The 19638-nt window shown below is 40.8% G+C and overlaps 1 protein-coding gene across 3 annotated transcripts in view; it reads left to right on the top strand.

Moving 5' to 3' along the window:
* ZDHHC15 (zinc finger DHHC-type palmitoyltransferase 15) overlaps positions 1 to 19638 on the top strand; it is a 131595-nt gene that overhangs the window by 85455 nt on the left and 26502 nt on the right. For 2 of the 3 annotated variants that reach the window (XM_020882476.2, XM_070462083.1), the window contains exon 11: positions 19022 to 19100. The exons of the other annotated variant lie outside the window; for it this stretch is intronic. In XM_020882476.2, the coding sequence (XP_020738135.2) occupies positions 19022 to 19068 (47 nt within the window). In that variant the 3' untranslated portion in view covers positions 19069 to 19100. The remainder of the gene's footprint in view (positions 1 to 19021; positions 19101 to 19638) is intronic. 3 annotated transcript variants of the gene reach the window in all.

Genomic DNA, 19638 nt, shown 5'->3' with positions numbered 1-19638 from the left:
CTGTTTTTTTTTTCCTGATTCAGTCTTGAGGGGTTGTACATTTCTAAGAATTTGTCCCTCTCTTATAGGTTGTCCATTTTATTGGCATATAGTTGCTTGTAATAGTCTCCTATGATCCATTCTATTTCTCTGGCACTGGATGTAATTTCTTTTTCGTTTCTCATTTTATTGATTTGTGTCCTGTTCCTTTTTTCTTTTAATTGTTTAGCTAAAGGTTTATCAATTTTGTTTATCTTTCCAAAGAACCAGCTTTTTGTTCATTCACATTTGCTATTTTTTCCCATTAGTATTTTGTTTATTTTTTACCTTTATCATTTCTTTCCTTCTACTAATTTTGGGGTTTTTTGCTCTTCTTTTCTCTCATTGCTTTATGTATAAGTTTAGGTTGCTTATTTGAGATTTCCTGTTTCCTGAGGTAAGATTATATTGCTATAAGCTTTCCTCTTAGAACTGATTTTGCTGTGTCCCATAGGTTTTGGGTTTTTTGTCCGTTTATTCATTTTTTGACTGTGCCATGTGGCATGCAGGATCTTAGTTTCCCATCCAGGGATCAAACCTATGCTCTCTGCAATGTAAACATGGAGTCTTAACCACTAGACTACCAGGGAAGTCCCTGTGTCCCATAGGTTTTGGACCATCATGTTTATGTTTTCACTTGCCTCTAGATATTTTTTGATGTCCTCTTTGATTTCTTCAGTGATCAATTGATTGTTCAGTAACATATTGTTTAGCCTCCACATGTTTGTGTTTTTTACATTTTTTTTCTTGTAGTTGATTTCTAATCTCAGAGTGTTATTCTTAGAAAAGATATTTGATGTGATTTCAGTTTTATCAAATTTACCACTGCTTGCTTTGTGCTCCAGCACATGATCTATCTTGGAGAATATTCCATGTGCACTTGAGAAGAATGTGTATTCTGCTGCTTTGAATGAATTTGATATTTAAAGAACATTTCATTCAAAACAGCAGATTAAAACCATCCAGTTTAACATGTCATTTAAGGCACATTAAATGACCTGTGTTTCCTTATTGATTTTCTGTCTGGATGATCTATTGATGTAAATGGGATATTAAAGTCCCCCACTATTATTGCGTTACTGTAGATTTCTCCTTTTATGGCTGTTAGCATTTGCCTTATATATTGAGGTGTTCCTGTGTGGAGTACATATATATTTACAATTGCTATACTTTGTTCATGGATGAACCCTTGATCATTATGTAGTGTCCTTCTTTGTCTCACATAACAGTGTATTTTAAAGTCTATTTTGTCTGATATGAGTATTACTACTCCAGCTTTCTTCTGATTTTCATTTGCACGGAGTACCTTTTTCTGTCCCCTTACTTTCAGTCTGTATGTGTCCCTGGATCTGAAGTGGGTCTCTTGTAGATACAGCATATATGTGGGTCTTGCTTTTGTATCCATTTAGTCAGTCTATGTCTTTTGGTTGAAGCATTTAATCCATTTACATTTAAGGTAATGATCTATATTTTCATTCTTATTGCCATTTTCTTAATTGTTTTGGATTTGTTTTGTATGTCTTTTTCTTCCTGTCCTCTTTTGTTCTCTTCTCTTGTGATCTGATGACTATCCATCAACTATTTCATTAACTATCCATGAGTATCCATCAGCCTGGTTTGAAAATTCAGTAGGTCAGGATCAAGACTTAGGGTACACAATAATTATGTACAGCTGATTCCAGTTATTCTATATCAATGTATTGGCTGTGACAAGAATGACATTTTAAAAGAATCCAGCAGAAAAGAACCAAGTTTTCCTTAACTCACTAAAATTGCTTTCTAAGTCCAGCTAAAGAGAGTGAAAATCATCTCTTTAATTTTTATAATTTAATACTCTAAGTGGGATATTTTTATCAAGTAAAAATCTTTATATGAAAAACAAAATTTGCTTGAATTTGCTAATACAGCTTTCCAGTGTTAATGATAACCAGAGCTCAGAAGTATTATATTCCTTGTCAAACGCTGGACATAGTAAAACATTGACTTCATACTCTAGCATATTATATATAGCCTTATTTCCAACTCCTTTGAGTAAAAATAAAAATTTTTGTATGAGATCATTAGTTACTGCTCAAGGTAGAAGAAGTTTCTGATTTATTTTCAGTCTGATAGTTTCTGCTGCTGTGATAAATAACACATTTGTGAAAAGAGCAGAATAAATAAGCTAGTATTATTTGAGAGCATATTAAGTGTGAGACATTGAATCCTTAAGGGTGATAATGCATTTTTGTCTCTGAACTCAATCGTCTTGAATTTATTTGGGGGAGATGAGATACATACAGTGGAGAAGCTGTCTGAGTCACAAAAACAAGACCTGTTTTTGTCACAGTCAGCAAAAACAAGACCTGGAGCTGACTGTGGCTAAGATTATCAACTTCTCATAGCAAAATTCAGGATTAAACTAAAGAAAACCAGGAAGAACACTAGGCCAGCCAGGTATGACCTAAATCAAATCCCATATGAATTTGCAGTAGAGGTAACAAATAGATTCAAGGGACTATATCTAGTTAACAGTGTGTCTGAAGAACTATGGACAGAGGTCCGTACTATTGTACAGAAGGCAGCAAACAAAATCATCCCAAAGGGAAAGGAAAGCAAGAAGGTAAAATGGTTATCTGAGGAGGCTTTACAAATAGCTGAATGAAGAGAAGTGAAAAGCAAGGGAGAGAGAGAAGATACATCCAGTTAAATGCAGAGTTTCAAAGAATAGCTGGAAGAGACAAGAAGGTCTTCTTCAATGAACAGGATAAAAGGATAACAGGTTTAAAGGATAAAAATAGTAGAGACCTAGTAGAGAAGAGATCAAGATGAGATGAAAAGAATACATGAAAGAACTGTATAAAAAACTATCTTAATGAACCAGATTACTACAGTGGTGTGCTTGGTCACACAGAGCCAGACATTATGGAGTGCAAAGTGAAGAGGGTCTTAAGACGGCCTGCAGTTAATAAAGCTACTGGATGCAATGAAGTTCCAGCAGAACTATTCAAATCTCTAAAGGAGGATGCCATCAAGATTTGCATTCATTGTGTCAGCAAATCTAGAAGACCCATCAGTGGCTACAGGACTGGAAAGGGTCAATCCTCATCCCAATTCCCAAGAAGGGTAGTACCAAAGAATATGCCAACCATTGGACAACCATACTCATCTCCCATGCTACTGAGATCATGCTTAAAATCTTTCATGCTAAGCTTCAGCATTATGCAAGCTAAGAACTTCCAGATGTCCAAGCTGGGTTTAGAAAAGGAAGAGGACCTAGAGATCAACTTGCCAACATTCACTGGATTATAGAGAAAGCAAGGGAATTTCAGGAGAAAAAAAAATCTATCTCTGTTTCATCAACTATGCTAAAGTCTTTGACTATGTGGATCATGACAAACTGTGGAAAGCTCTTAGAGAGATAGGGATACCAGACCATCTTACCTGTCTCCTGAGAAACCTGTATGTGGATCAAGGAGCAACAGTTAGAACCCTGTATTGAACAACTGACTGTTTCAAGATTGAGAAAGGGATAAGACAGGGCTGTCTGCTGTCACCCTATTTGTTTAACCTATATGCTGAGCACATCATGAGAAATGCCAGGCTGGATGAGTTACAAGCTGGAATCAAGATAGGCAGGAGAAACATCGACAACCTCAGATATGCGGATGATACCACTCTAACGGGAGAAAGTGAAGAGGAATTAAAAGAGCCTCTTTATGAGGGTGAAGGAGAAGAGTGAAAGAGCTGACTTAGGACTAAATATTTTAAAAAAATCATGACATCCAGCCCCATTACTACATGGCAAATAGAAGGGTAAAAGGTGGAAGCAGTGACAGATTTCCTCTTCTTGGGCTCCAAAATCACTGTGGATGGTGGCTGCAGCCCTGAAATTAGATGATTGCTTCTTGGCAGGAAAGCAATGACAAACCTAGTCAGTGTGTTGAAAAGCAGAAACATTACACTGCCGACAAAGGTCCATATAGTCAAAGCTATGGTGTTCCCAGTGGTCACATACAGTTATGAGAGCTGGACCATAAAGAAGGCAGAACACCAAAGAATTGATGCCTTCAAACTATGGTGCTGGAGAAGATTCCCAAAAGTCCCTTGGACAGCAAGAACAAACCAGCCAATCTCAAGGAAGATCAACCCTGAATATTCACTGGAAGGAGGTATGCTGAAGTGTGAGAACTTCTTTGATATAATTGTTCTCCAGTTTGTGGGTCGTCTGCTTCGTGGCTCTATGGTGGGGCTAGTGGTGACCTCCTCCAAGAGGATTTATGCCACATGCAGTGACTCCCAGGTCTGGTGTGGCCAGAGCCCGTGCCCTGCAGAAGGCCACTGCTGACCCATGCCTCCACAGGAGACACTCAAACATTCAAAGGCAGGTCCAGCTCAGTTTCTTGTGGGGTCTCTGGGTCATGGTGTGCACAAGATTTTGTTTGAGCCTGCCGAGCATCTCTGGCAGGTATGGGGCTTGATTCTAAATGTGATTTTGCCCCTCCTAGCGTCTTGTTGGAGCTTCTCCTTTGCTCTTGGATGTGGAGTATCTCTTTTTGGTGGGGTCCAACATTCTCCTGTTGATTGTTGTTTAGCAGCGAGTTGCAGTTTTGGAGTTCTCACAGGAGAAGATAAGTGCACATCCTTCTACTCTGCCATCTTTTTGAGCCATGCCAGGTAGAGCCACCCAAGATGGACAGGTCATTGTGGAGAGTTCTAACGTAACGTGGTCCACTGGAGAAGGGAATGGCAAACCACTTCAGTATACTTGCCTTGAGAACACCATGAACAGTATAAAAAGACAAAATGATATGACACTGAAAAATGAACTCCCCAGATGGGTAGGTTCCCAATAAGTTACTGGAAAATGGTGAAGAAATAGCTCCAAAAAGAATGAAGAGGCTGAGCCAAAGCAAAAAAAAACAGTGCCCAGATGTCAAGGGGACTGCTGGTGGAAGTAAATTCCAATGCTGTATAGAATAATATTTCATAGGAACCTGAAATGTTAAGTCCATGAATCAAGGTAAATTGGAAGTGGTCAAACAGGAGATGGAAAGAGTGAATATTGACATTTTAAAATCAGTGAACTGAAATGGAACAGAATGGGTGAATGTTTTTATAAATATATTTATTTTTTAATTGAAGGATAATTGCTTTACATAAATTTGTTATTTTGTTATTTGTTATTTTCTGTCAAACATCAACATGTATCAGCCATAGGTATACATATGTCCCTTCACTCCTGAACCTCCCTCCCACCTCCCTCGCCTTCCAACCCTTCTAGGTTGATACAGAGCCCCTGTTTAATTCGCTGAGTTCAGTTCAGTTCAGTCGCTCAGTTGTGTCTAACTCTTTGTGACCCCTTCGACTGCAGCATGCTAAGTTTACCTGTCCATCACCGACTCCTGGAGTTTACTCAAATTCATGTCGATCGAGTTGGTGATACCATCCAACCATCTCATCCTCTGTCGTCCCCTTCTCCTCCCACATTCAATCTTTCCCAGCATCAGGGTCTTTTCAAATGAGTCACTTCTTCGCATTAGGTGGCCAAAGTATTGCAGTTTAGCTTCAGTGTCAGTCCTTCCAATGAATATTCAGGACTTATTTCCTTTAGAATGGGCTGGTTGGGTCTCCTTGCAGTCCAAGGGACTCCCAAGAGTTCTTGAACACCACAGTTCAAAAGCATGAATTCTTTGACACTCAGCTTTCTTTATAGTTGAACTCTCACATCCATACATGACCACTGGAAAAACCACAGCCTTCACTAGATGGACCTTTGTTGGCAAAGTAATGTCTCTGCTTTTTAATATGCTATCTAGATTGGTCATAACTTTCCTTCCAATAAGTGTCTTTTAATTTCATGGCTGCAGTCATGATCTGCAGTGATTTTGGAGCCTCCCGAAATGTAAAGTCTACCACTGTTTCCACTGTTTCCCCATCTATCTGCCATGAAGTGATGGGACCGGATGCCATGATCTTAGTTTTCGGAGTGTTGAACTTTAAGCCAACTTTTCAACTCTCCTCTTTCGCCTTCATCAAGAGGCTTTTCAGTTCTTCTTCACTTTCTGCCATAAGGGTGGTGTCATCTGCATATCTGAGGTTATTGATATTTCTCCCAGCAATCTTGATTCCAGCTTGTGCTTCCTCCAGTACAGCATTTCTCATGATGTACTCTGCATATAAGTTAAATAAGCAGAGTGACAGTATAGAGCTTTGATGTACTCCTTTCCCGATTTGGAACCAGTCTGTTGTTCCATGTCCAGTTCTAACTGTTGCTTCCTGACCTGCATACAGGATTCTCAAGAGGCAGGTCAGATGATCTGGTATGCCCATCTCTTTCAGAATGTTCCACAGTTTTTTGTGATCCACACGGTCAAAGGCTTTGACATAGTCAATAAAGCAGAAATAGATGTTTTTCTGGAACTCTCTTGCTTTTTTGATCATCCATCAGATGTTGGCAATTTGATCTCTGGTTCCTATGCCATTTCTAACACCAGCTTGAACATCTGTAAGTTCATGGTTCATGTATTGCTGAAGCCTGGTGTGGAGAATTTTAAGCTTTACTTTACTAGCATGTGAGATGAGTGCAATTGTGCTGTCGCTTGAGCATTCTTTAGCAATGCCTTTCTTTGGGATAGGAATGAAAACTGACCTTTTCCAGTCTTGTGGCCACTGCTGAGTTTCCATATTTGCTGGCATATTGAGTGCAGCACTTTCACAGCGTCATCTTTCAGGATTTGAAATAGCTCAGTTGGAATTCCATCACCTCCACTAGCTTTGTTTGTAGTGATGCTTTCTAAGGCCCACTTGACTTCACATTCCAGGATGTCTGGCTCTAGGTGAGTGATCACACCATCGTGATTATCTGGGTTGTGAAGGTCTTTTTTGTACAGTTCTGTGTATTCTTGCCACCTCTTCTTAATATCATCTGCTTCTGTTAGATCCACACCATTTCTTTCCTTTATTGAGCCAATCTTTGCTTGAAATGTTCCCTTGGTATCTCTAATTTTCTTGAAGAGACTTCTAGTCTTTCCCATTCTATTGTTTTCCTCTATTTCTTTGCATTGATCACTGAGGAAGGCTTTCTTCTCTCTCCTTGCTATTCTTTGGAACTCTGCATTCAAATGGTTATATCTTTCCTTTTCTCCTTTGCTTTTTGCTTCCCGTCTTTTCTCAGCTATTTGTAGGGCCTCCTCAGACAGCCATTTTGCTTTTTTCCATTTCTTTTTCTTGGGAATGGTCTTGATTCCTGTCTCCTGTACAACATGAATCTCCATCCATACTTCATCTGGCACTCTGTCTATCAGATCTAGTCCCTTAAATTTATTTCTCACTTCCACTGTGTAGTCATAAGGGATTTGATTTAGGTCATACCTGAATGGTCTAGTAGTTTTCTCCACTTTCTTCAATTTCAGTCTGAATTTGGCAATGAGGAGTTCATGATCCGAGCCACAGTCAGCTCCCGGTCTTGTTTTTGCTGACTGTATAGAGCTTCTCCATTTTGGCTGCAAAGAATATAATCAAATCTGATTTCGGTGTTGACCATCTATTGATGCCCATGTGTAGAGTCTTCTCTTGTGTTGTTGGAAGAGGGTGTTTGCTACAACCAGTGCGTTCTCTTGGCAAAACTCTATTAGCTTTTTCCCTGCTTCATTCTGTACTTCAAGGCCAAATATGCCTGTTAGTCCAGGTGTTTCTTGACTTCCTACTTTTGCATTCCAGTCCCCTATAATGGAAAGGACATCTGTTTTTGGATGTTAGTTCTAAAAGGTCTTGTAGGTCTTCATAGAACCATTTAACTTCAACTTCTTCAGTGTTACTGGTTGGGACATAGGCTTGGACTACCGTGATATTGCATGATTTGCCTTGGAAACGAACAGAGATCATTCTGTAGTTTTTGAGATTGCATCAAGTACTGCATTTCGGACTCTTTTGTTGACTATAATGGCTACTCCATCATTAGTACAGAGTTTAAGGAAAAACATACCCTAGAGTATGATGAGTTGTTTAGTTGTAAAATCATTAGCTCTGGGCTTAAAGAAAGTTAGTCTTAGAATAAATAGATCAATAAATGTGATCATAGATCATAACAACTCAGAGCTTAAGAAAAAACATCTTATGTGATGAAGACAAAGGAATGTAAAAAAAATTAATTTGTCCCTTCCTCCTCCTTGAGAGCCATGGTCTCTTTGTTAACCTACCTTAGAACAAGCTCTCTCACTAGTATGATGAAAATGAAACTGAAAGTCACTCAGTCGTGTCTGACTCTTTGTAACCCCATGGACTATATAGTCCATGGAATTCTCCAGGCCAGAACATTGGAGTGGATAGCTTTTCCCTTCTCCAGGGGATCTCCCAACCCAAGGGTTAAACCCAGGTCTCCCACATTGCAGGCAGATTCTTTGCCAGCTGAGCCACAAGAGGAGCCCAGGAATACTGGAGTGGGTAACTTATCCCTTCTCCATCAGATCTTCCCAACCCAGGAATTAAACCAGAGTCTCTTGAAATGCAGGCAGATTCTTTACCAACTGAGCTATCAGGGAAATCCCTCACTAGTATGCAGAGACTCAAAACAGAAAAAACAACAGATAGTTGAGTTATGTGTCACAGTGGCTTCAGGAGTGGAGTGATACTAGAAATGGAGAGGAAAGATTAAAGCCAGGAGACATTTTAAATAACTGAAATAGTCCCAGTGACTAAAGAACTGGGAGTCAGTCATATAGAGATGGTGGTTAAACCCATGAGTGGTGTAGGAGATATTCAAGGGAGAGAATAAAGCTAGGGAAACAAGATAAACTGTAATATTTGGCATCACCTAAGGTGGCACTCATCCAAGGTAAGGAGCAGTGGCTGCACTTTGCTGGAGCAGCTGTGAAGAGATACCCCACGTCCAAGGTAAGAGAAACCCAAGTAAGAAGGTAGGTGTTGTGAGAGGGCATCTGAGGGCAGACACACTAAAACCATAATCACAGAAAACCAGCCAACTTGATCACAGGACCACAGTCTTGTCTAACTCAATGAAACTAAGCCATGCCGAGTGGGGCCACCCAAGACGGTCGGGTCATGGTAGAGACGCCTAACACATTGTGGTCCACTGGAGAAAGGAATAGCAAACCACTTCAGTACTCTTGCCTTGAGAACCCTATGAACAGTATGAGAAGGCAAAATCATAGGATACTGAAAGAGAAACTCCCCAGGTCTGTAGGTGCCCAATATGCTACTGGAGATCAGTGGAGAAATAACTCCAGAAAGAATGAAGGGATGGAGCCAAAGCAAAAACAATACCCAGCTGTGGATGGGACTGGTGATAGAAGCAAGGTCCAATGCTGTAAAGAGCAATATTGCATAGGAACCTGGATTGTTAGGTCCATGAATCAAGGCAAATTGGAAGTGGTCAAACAGGAGATGGCAAGAGTGAATGTCGACATTCTAGGAATCAGCGGAAATAAAATGGACAGGAATGGGTAAATTTAACCCAGATGATGATTATATCTTCTACTGTGGGCAGGAATCCCTTAGAAGAAATGGAGTAGCCATCATAGTCAACAAAAGAGTCCGAACTGCAGTACTTGGATGCAATCTCAAAAACTACAGAATGATCTCTGTTCGTTTCCAAGGCAAATCATTCAATATCACGGTAATCCAAGCTTTATGCCCTAAACAGTAACGCTGAAGAAGCTGATGTTGAACGGTTCTATGAAGACCTACAAGACCTTTTAGAACTAACTAACACCCAAAAAAGATGTCCTTTTCATTATGAGGACTGGAATGCAAAAGTAGGAAGTCAAGAAACACCTATAGTAACAGGCAAATTTGGCTTTGGATTGCGGAATGAAGCAGGGCAAAGGCTAATAGAGTTTTGCCAAGAGAACCCACTGGTTATAGAAAACACCCTCTTCCAACAACACAAGAGAAGACTCTACACATGGACATCACCAGATGGTCAACATCAAAATCAGATTGATTATATTCTTTGCAGCCAAAATGGAGAAGCTCTATACAGTCAGCAAAAACAAGACCGGGAGCTGACTGTGGCTCAGATCATGAAGTCCTTATTGCCAAATTCAGACTTAAACTGAAGAGAGGAGGGATAACCACTAGCCCATTCAGGTATGACCTAAATCAAATCCCTTATGACTGTTCAGTGGAAGTGAAAAATAGATTTAAGGGACTAGATCTGATAGACAGAGTGCCTGATGAACTATGGATGGAGGTTCATGACATTGTACAGGAAAGAGGCATCAAGACCCTCCCCATGGAAAAGAAATGCAAAAAAGGCAAACTGGTTGTCTCAGGAGGCCTTACAAATAGCTGTGAAAAGAAGAGAAGCAAAAAGGAGAAAAGGAAAGATATGCCCATTTGAATGCAGAGTTCCAAAGAATAGCAAGGAGAGAGAAGAAAGCCTTCCTCAGCGATCAATGCAAAGAATTAGAGGGAAAAAAAACAGAATGGGAAAGACTAGAGATTTCTTCAAGAAAGTTAGAGATACCAAGGTAACATTTCATGCAAAAATGGGCTCAATAAAGGACAGAAATGGTATGGACCTAACAGAAGCAGAAGATATTACGAAGAGGTGGCAAGAATACACAGAAGAACTGTACAAAAAAGATCTTCATGACCCAGATAATCACGATGGTGTGATCACTCACCTAGAGCCAGACATCCTGGAATGCGAAGTCAAGTGGGCCTTAGAAAGCATCACTACAAACAAAGCTAGTGGAGGTGATGGAATTCCAGTTGAGCTATTTCAAATCCTGAAAGATGATGCTGTGAAAGTGCTGCACTCAATATGCCAGCAAATTTGGAAAACTCAGCAGTGGCCATAGGACCGGAAAAGATCCATTTTCATTCCAATCCCAAAGAAAGGCAATCCCAAAGAATGCTCAAACTACCGCACAATAGCACTCATCTCACATGCTAGTAAAGTAATGCTTAAAATTCTACAATCCAGGCTTCAGCAATATGTGAACCGAGAACTTCCAGATGTTCAAGCTGGTTTTAGAAAAGGCAGAGGAACCAGAGATCAAATTGCCAATATCCGCTGGATCATCGAAAAAGCAAGAGAGTTCCAGAAAAGCATCTATTTCTGCTTTATTGACTATTCCAAAGCCTTCGACTGTATGGATCACAATAAACTGTGGAAAATTCTGAAGGAGATGGGAATACCAGACCACCTGACCTGCCTCTTGAGAAACCTGTATGCAGGTCAGGAAGCAACAGTTAGAACTGGACATTGAACAACAGTCTGGTTCCAAATAGGAAAAGGAGTACATCAAGGCTGTATATTGTCACCCTGCTTATTTAACTTATATGCAGAGTACATCATGAGAAACGCTGGGCTGGAAGAAGCACAAGCTGGAATTAAGATCGCTGGTAGAAATATCAATAACCTCAGATATGCAGATGACACCACCCTTATGGCAGAAAGTGAAGAGGAGCTAAAAAGCTTCTTGATGAAAGTGAAAGAGGAGAGTGAAAAAGTTCGCTTAAAGCTCAACATGCAGAAAACTAAGATCATGGCATCTGGTCCCAGCACCTCATGGGAAATAGATGGGGAGACAGTGGAAACAGTGTCAGACTTTATTTTTTTGGACTCCAAAATCACTGCAGATTGTGATTGCAGCCATGAAATTAAAAGACGCTTACTCCTTGGAAGGAACGTTATGACCAACCTAGATAGCATATTAAAAAGCAGAGACATTACGTTGGCAACAAAGGTCCGTCTGGTCAAGGCTATGGTTTTTCCAGTGGTCATGTATGAATGTGAGAGTTGGACTGTGAAGAAAGCTGAGTGCTGAAAAATTGATGGTTTTGAACCGTGGTGTTGGAGAAGACTCTTGAGAGTCCCTTAGACTGCAAGGAGATCCAACCAGTCCATCCTGAAGGAGATAAGTCCTGGGTGTTCATTGGAAGGACTGATGCTGAATCTGAAACTCCAATACTTTGGCCACCTGATGCGAAGAGTTGACTCATTAGAAAAGACCCTGATGCTGGGAGGGATTGGGGGCAGGAGGAGAAGGGGACGACAGAGGATGAGATGTCTGGATGACGTCACTGACTCAATGGGCATGAGTTTGAGTAAACTCCGGGAGTTTGTGATGGACAAGGAGGCCTGGCGTGCTGCGATTCATGGGGTTGCAAAGAGTCGGACACGACTGAGCGACTGAGCTGAACTGAACTGAAGGTGGCAATTGGAGAAGGGAATGGAAACCTACTCCAGTACTCTTGCCTGGAAAATCCCATGGACGGAGGAGCCTGGTAGGCTGCCGTCCATGGGGTTGCTAAGAGTCAGACATGACTGAGCGACTTCACTCACTTTTCACTTTCATGCATTGGAGAAGGAAATGGCAACTGACTCCAGTGTTATTTCTTGGAGAATCCCAGGGATGGGGGAGCCTTGTGGGCTGCAGTCTATGGGGTCACACAGAGTCGGACACGACGGAAGTGACTTAACAGCAGTAGCAGCAAGGTGGCACTAGGGGTAAAGAACACACCTACCAATGTAGGAGACATAAGAGACATGGGTTTGATCCCTAGCTTGGGAAGATTCCCTGGAGGAGGGCATGGAAACCCACTCTAGTATTCTTGCCTGGGGAATTCCATGGACAGAAGAGCCTGGTGGTCTACAGTCCATAGAGTCACACAGAGTCGGACATGACTGAAGCAACTAAACACGCACACAAATGCAATATTCAATTGAATTCAGGTGGACAAGGAAATGAATGGAAAAGGGATATTCAGAGGGTAAATAATAAAACCTTTGAGGACACTCATAATTCAGGGAAGAGCCTTACAAAAATACAGTGAATGAAAGAGTATTGCCCTATTTTACAGATGAAAAAGTTGAAGCTAGGGAGGTAAAGTCACTTATGTAAGGCAACTAAGCGGTCATAACTCAACCTATGTTCTTGGAGATGCCACATTATGTTCATTTCCCTACTCTGCCCAATCTCTCAAAACCGATGGGTACGAAAAAGTATACATATACTCTTGTGGTCACTTCCCATAGTAACAAAGGTTTATGTGGGAACATAGGGTTTTAAAGGAAGGGAGGAGATCTAGGATGAGGCAGGAAGAGAAACAGCTGGGCCAGCATACACTAAGACAAAAATGACATCATTCTTGGTTCAAGTAAACATTTATTGAATAATGGTAAAATCACTACAGCATAGGCAGCAAGAGCAGGTAGGGGTAGTACAAGCAGTATATGTGTAGATGGGAGAAGAAGAAAGTAAATTCTCTTCCTAAATTCTGCATTTGTCTTCTATTATGCAGAGCCTGATATTTTGAAGTATCTGCATTCTTTCAATTTAGTCTTCACCTGACGATGACCCTTTGCAGCCTTAACTTAATCTCCTATGGGAATGAAACTATGGAGGAAGATGATATTTGAGTTTTCTAGCTCAAGTTTCAATGTCTGCAAGCCTGATTTTAATTCAAATGATTGTAGGAAGAAATTGCTCTGGCCAAATCAAGTGTGGATTGCAATGATAAATAGTAAAAGAAACCCATCTAGCAGAATACTAAAAGCCAGTGTCTGAAAAGGTACACTGCCAATCGATACCTAAAAAGTTATGAGACAGTCAACCATCAGAAAGAAACATCAAGGCAAATAATACATTGAAGTTCCAGAATAGCCTTTTACATTGATCAATTGCTTTCTTGATAGAAATGTATAGGTAAGATGAGATGTATGCTCAAGCACTTGCTGCCTCTTTTCCTCTTTGGAGCTGTTTGACAAACATGAGTAATTCTCTGTATATCCTTCACTGAAGAGCTGGGTCAATACAACTGCTTTCTGTTCAGACTTACAGGCAAGAATACCCTAGGTCTGGGATTCCAAATAAGACAGAATGCTGTGCCCACCATAGAGACATGATTCCAAAGACAGACATTAGCAGAGCCACGTTTTACTGTTCCATTCTTCCTGGAAGAAAGCAGATTTGTCTTTGGAATCTGCCTGGTTAATTTAGTGGAATGAGAAGTTGCCATCCTACTGTGCAGGGGTAACCCACCCTGGCTGTCCTCTATTTTCTGGGACCCAGACCTTACACTTATGAGAGCACTATGAAGGCGCATTAAGTTCATAAAAGAGAGCTGTAAGGGAATGTAAGGGACAACCACTGTCAATTTTTTTTTAATCTCAAAGTGCCAAGTACATTATTATGTAGGGAATGTAAAGAAAGTGATCATCTGTACATTAAGCAAGCTGATTCAGAGTATACTTTGCTCCTTAAATGATCAAACAGATGTTGGCAATTTGATCTCTGGTTATTCTGCCTTTTCTAAATCCAGCTTGAACATCTGGAAGTTCTCAGTACATGTACTATTTAAGCCTGGCTTGGAGAATTTTGAACATTACTTTGCTAGAGTGAGATGAGTGCAATTGTGCAGTAGTTAGAACATTCCTTAACATTGCATTTCTTTGGGATTGGAGTGAAAACTGATCTTTCCCAGTCCTGTGGTCACTGCAGAGTTTTCCAAATTTGCTGGCATATTGAGTGCAGCACTGTAACACCATCATCTTTTAGGATTTGAAATAGCTCAACTGGAACTCCATCACCTCCACTAGCTTTGTTCTTAGTGATGCTTCCTAAGGCCCACTACTTCACATTCCAGGATGCCTGGCTCTTGGTGAGTGATCACACCATCATGGTTATATGGGTCATGAAGATCTTTTTTATACAGTTCTTCTGTGTATTTTTCCCACTTCTTCTTAATATCTTCTGCTTCTGTTAGTTCCATACCATTTCTGTCCTTTATCGAGCCCACCTTTGCATGAAATGTTCCCTTGGTATCTCTAATTTTCTAGAAGAGATCTCTAGTCTTTCCCATTCTATCATTTTCCTCTATTTCTTTGCATTGATCACTTAGGAAGGCTTTCTTATTTCTCCTTGCTATTCTTTTGAATTCTGCATTCAAATGGGTATATCTTCCCTTTTCTGCTTTGCCTTTCACTTCTCTTCTTTTCTCAGCTATTTGTAAGACCTTCTCAGACAACCACTTTGCCTTTTATTGTTTCTTTTTCTTGAGGATGGTCTTGATCACTGCCTTCTGTACAATGTCATGAATCTCTGCCCAAAGTTCCTCAGGCACTCTGTCTATCAGATCAAATCCCTTGAATCTATTTGTCACTTCCACTGTATAATCATAAGGGACTTTATTTAGGTCATAACTGAATGGTCTAGTGGTTTTCCCTACTTGCTTCAATTTAAGTCTGAATTTTGCAATAAGGACTTCAAGATCTGAGCCACAGTCAGCTCCCAGTCTTGTTTTTGCTGACTGTATAGAACTTCTCCATCTTTGCCTGCAAAGAATAAAATCGATATGATTTTGCTATTGACCATCTGATGATGGCCATGTGTAGAGTCTTCTCTTGTGCTGTTTGAAGAGGGTGTTTCCTATGACCAGTGCATTCTCTTGGCAAAACTCTGTTAAATTTTGCTCTGCTTCATTTTGTACTCCAAGGCCAAACTTGCCTGTTACTCCAAGTATCTCTTTACTCCATATTTTTGCATTCCAGTCCCCTATGCTGAAAAGGACATCTTTTTTGGTGTTAATTCTAGAAGGTGTTGTAGGTCTTCATAGAACTGTTCAACTTCAGCGTTTTCAGCATTAGTGGTTGGGGCATAGACTTGGATTACCATGATGTTGAATGGTTTGCCTTGGAAATAAACACAGATCATTCAGTCATTTTTGAGACTGCATCCAAGTATTGCATTTCAGACTCTTTTGTTGACTATGAGGTTTACTCCATTCCTTCTCAGGGTTTCTTGCCCACAGTAGTAGATATAATGGTCATCTGAATTAAACTCACTCATTCCAGTACATTTTAGTTCATTGATTCCTAAAATTTCGATGTTCACTCTTGCCATCTGCCATTTGACCACTTCCAATTTACCTTGATTCATAGACCTAACATTTCAGGTTCCTATGCAGTATTGCTCTTTACAGCATCAAACTTTACTTCCATCACCAGTCACATCCACAACTGGGCATTGTTTTCGCTTTGGCTCTGTCTCTTCATTATTTCTGGAGTTATTTCTCCACTCTTCTCCAGTAGCATATTGGGCATCTATTGACCTGGGGAGTTCATCTTTCAGTGTCATATCTTTTTGCCTTTTCGTACTGTTCATGAGGTTCTCAAGGCAAGAATACTGAAGTGGCTTGCCATTCTCTTCTCCAGTGGACCACATTTTTTCAGAACTCTCCACTATGACCCATTCATCTTGAGTAGCCCTAAACGGCATGGCTCATAGTTTCTTTGAGTTAGACAAGGCTGTGGTCCATGTGGTCAGTTTGATTAGTTTTCTGTGATTGTGATTTTCATCCTGTCTTCTGTCTGATAAGGATAAGAGTCTTATGGAAGCTTCCTGTTGAGAGAGACTGACAGTGGGGGAAACTGGGGTTTGTTCATGGGTGGATCCATTCTCAGTAAGTCAGTCTTTAATCAAATTTTCTGTTGAAGGGTGGGACTGTTTTCCCTCCCTGTTGTTTGACCTGAGACAAAACTATTAGGGGTAATGAAGATAATGGCAACCTCCTTTAAAAGGCCTTGTTCATGCACTGTTTTATTCAGTGCCCCTGACCCTGCATCAGGCCACTGTCGACCCACACGTCTACCAGAGACTCCTGGACACTCACAGGCAAGTCTGGGCCAGTCTCTTGTGGGGTCATTGCACCTTTCTCCTGGGTCCTGGTATGCACAAGGTTTTGTTTGTGCCCTCCAAGAGACTGTTTCCCCAGTCCTGTGTAAGTTCTTTAATCAAATCCCACTGGCTTACAAAGTCAAATTCCTGGGGGTTCTCAGTCCCTTTGCCAGATCCCCAGGGTGGGAAATCTGTTGTGGATCCTAGAACTTTCTTAACAATACGAGGATTTATTTCCTATAATTGTTCTGCAGTTTGTGCGTTGTCTGCTCAGTGTTTCTATGGTGGGGTTAATGGCAACCTCCTCCAAGAGGGATTATGCCACATGCTGTGTGACACAGGTCTATTGCACCCAGAGCCCGTGCCCCTGCAGCAGGCCACTGCTGACCCATGCCTCCACAGGAGACAGTCAAACACTCATAGGCAGGTCTGGCTCAGTCTCTGTGGGGTCTCTGGGTCCTGGTGCACACAAGGTTTTGTTTGAGCTCTCTGAGCATCTCTGGCAGGTATTGAGTTTGATTCTAAACATGATTTCACCCCTCCTACAGTCTTGCTTGGGCTTCTCCTTTGCCCTTGGACGTGGGGTATCATTTTTTGGTGAGATCCAACATTCTCCTGTCCATGGTTGTTCAGCAGCGAGTTGAAACTTTGGAATTCTCACAGGAGAAGATGAGTGCATGTCCTTCTACTCCACCATCTTGCTCCACAAGTTGGCTCCAGAGATCAAATTGCCAACATCATTTGGATCATAGAAAAAGTAAGAGAGTTCCAGAAAAACATCTACGTCTGCTTTATTGACTATGCCAAAGCCTTTGACTGTGTGTATTACAATGAACTGTGAACAATTCTTAAAGAGGTGGTGATACCAGACCACCTTACCTGCCTCCTTAGACATCTGTATGCGGGTCAAGAAGCAACAGTTAGAACTGGACATGGAACAACAGACTGGTTCCAAATTGGGAAAGGAGTACATCAGGGCTGTATATCATCACCCTGCTTATTTAACTTATATGCAGAGTGCATCATGCAAAATGCTGGGCTGGATGAAGCACAAGTTAGAATCAAGATTACCAGGAGAAATATCAATAATCTCTGGTATGCAGATGATACCACCCATATGGCAGAGAGCAAAGAGGAACTAAAGAGATCTTGATGAAAATGAAAGAGGAGAGTGAAAAAGTTGACTTAAAACTCAATATTCAGAAAACTAAGATCATGGCATCTGGTCCCATCACTTCATGTCAAATAGATGGGGAAACAATGGAAACACTTACAGACTTAATTTTCTTGGGTTCCAAAATCACAGCAGATGGTGACTCCAGCTATGAAATTTCAAGATGCTTGCTCCTCTGAAGTAAAGCTATGACCAACCTAGATAGCATATTAAAAAGCAGACACATTACTTTGCTGACAAAGGCCCATTTATCAAAGTTATAGTTCTTCCAGTAGTCATGTATGGATGTGAGAGTTGGACTATAAAGAAAGCTGAGTGCTGAAGAATCGCTGCTTTTAAACTGTGGTGTTGGAGAAGACTCTTGAGAGTCCCTTGGACTGCAAGGAAATCCAACCAGTCAATCCTAAAGGAAATCAGTCCTGAATATTCATTGGAAGTACTCATGCTAAAGCGAAGCTCCAATACTTTGGCCACCTGACACAAAGAACTGGCTCATTGGAAAAGACCCTGATGCTGGGGAAGATTGAGGGCAGGAGGAGAAGGGGATGGCAGAGGATGAAATGGTTGGATGGCGTCACCTACTCGATAGACATGAGTTTGAGCAAGCTCCGGGAGTTTGTGATGGACAGGGAGGCCTGGCGTCCATGGGGTGGCAAAGAGTTGGACACAACTGAGTGACTGAACTGAACTTGCTCCTCAATAGGCTGGGGATTGGAAACAAGACATCTCTACTGTAAATGATGTTGCTTGTTGATTTCAAAGCCTCTTATTTTCTATATATATCATTCCTTTTTAAAAACACACCAACACCTAAAGTGCTGTAACAGCTATCTCAATTTATGTCCAGTGGAATAACAAAACAGAGTAATTTTGTTAGTAGCAAGACTGAAATATTCCCTTAAAGCCAAATTATGTTTAGCTGTCATCACAGCTAGTTAAGTCAAATAGTAGCCACTGTTATAGATCATATAATGCTGACAAATAAAATAATCTTAGTGCATAGTACAGCAGGCTGACTACTCTTTAAATGTGGATGCTTGGACTGGTTGCAAGTGCTTCAGTAGATAGCACATCAGTCTTTAGATATTTGCAGATGTCTGCTGCCTCCAGGGATTGCCTGAGAAGGAAGTATGCCAATGAATGAATACCCAGCCATACAAGAGAAAGGACATTTGTTTACCTTCACTTTTCAACCTTACAGATTATCCAGAAGGATCATCATCTCTTGCCGTGGAAACAGAAACATAGCAGCTTTTACATCTCCTGCATCTCTCAAACAGGTCAGTGTTCTGAGGGAGGCACACAGAGAAATACCTGGACTGCTAAGAAGCAGTCTGGGGAGCTGAACTAGAAAAGGAGTAAGTTCTTACCAGGTAAACAAGATGTTAAATTCTTCTGTCTTTTATTATGCACATAAGCAGAAGTTCTATACATATTTTCCCTGTGTAGTGTACTGAAAAAGATGCTCTTACTCCCTGCAAACTCACACTATTCACTTTGCCTAAAAGACCCCAAGGTATTCAGAAACAGTCAAACATCTCGTTTGGATTTTTGCCTTCTTGTCCTGCTGCATTTCAGGTCTCTGAAATGAAAAAGATTACAAATAGTTTTTTGTTTTTTTTTTTTTGCCTGACTCCATTATGTCAGTTAACAACCTACTCTTACCCATAAACAAGCAAAAAGCACAATCCTTACACTCCCACTCTCCCAAAATGCTATTAATTTGTTCATCAGTGGTAGGCAGCCTTACACATGGGATTCTCTTTGACCTAATGAAAAGCTAAACAGCCTTCCCTTTGCAACATTCACAGGTAAATA

The sequence above is a fragment of the Odocoileus virginianus genome, chromosome X, assembly GCF_023699985.2.
Source record: "Odocoileus virginianus isolate 20LAN1187 ecotype Illinois chromosome X, Ovbor_1.2, whole genome shotgun sequence".
Lineage (NCBI taxonomy): Eukaryota > Metazoa > Chordata > Mammalia > Artiodactyla > Cervidae > Odocoileus > Odocoileus virginianus.
Note: the sequence above shows the minus strand (reverse complement) of the source record. Positions and strands in the feature narration are given on the sequence as shown.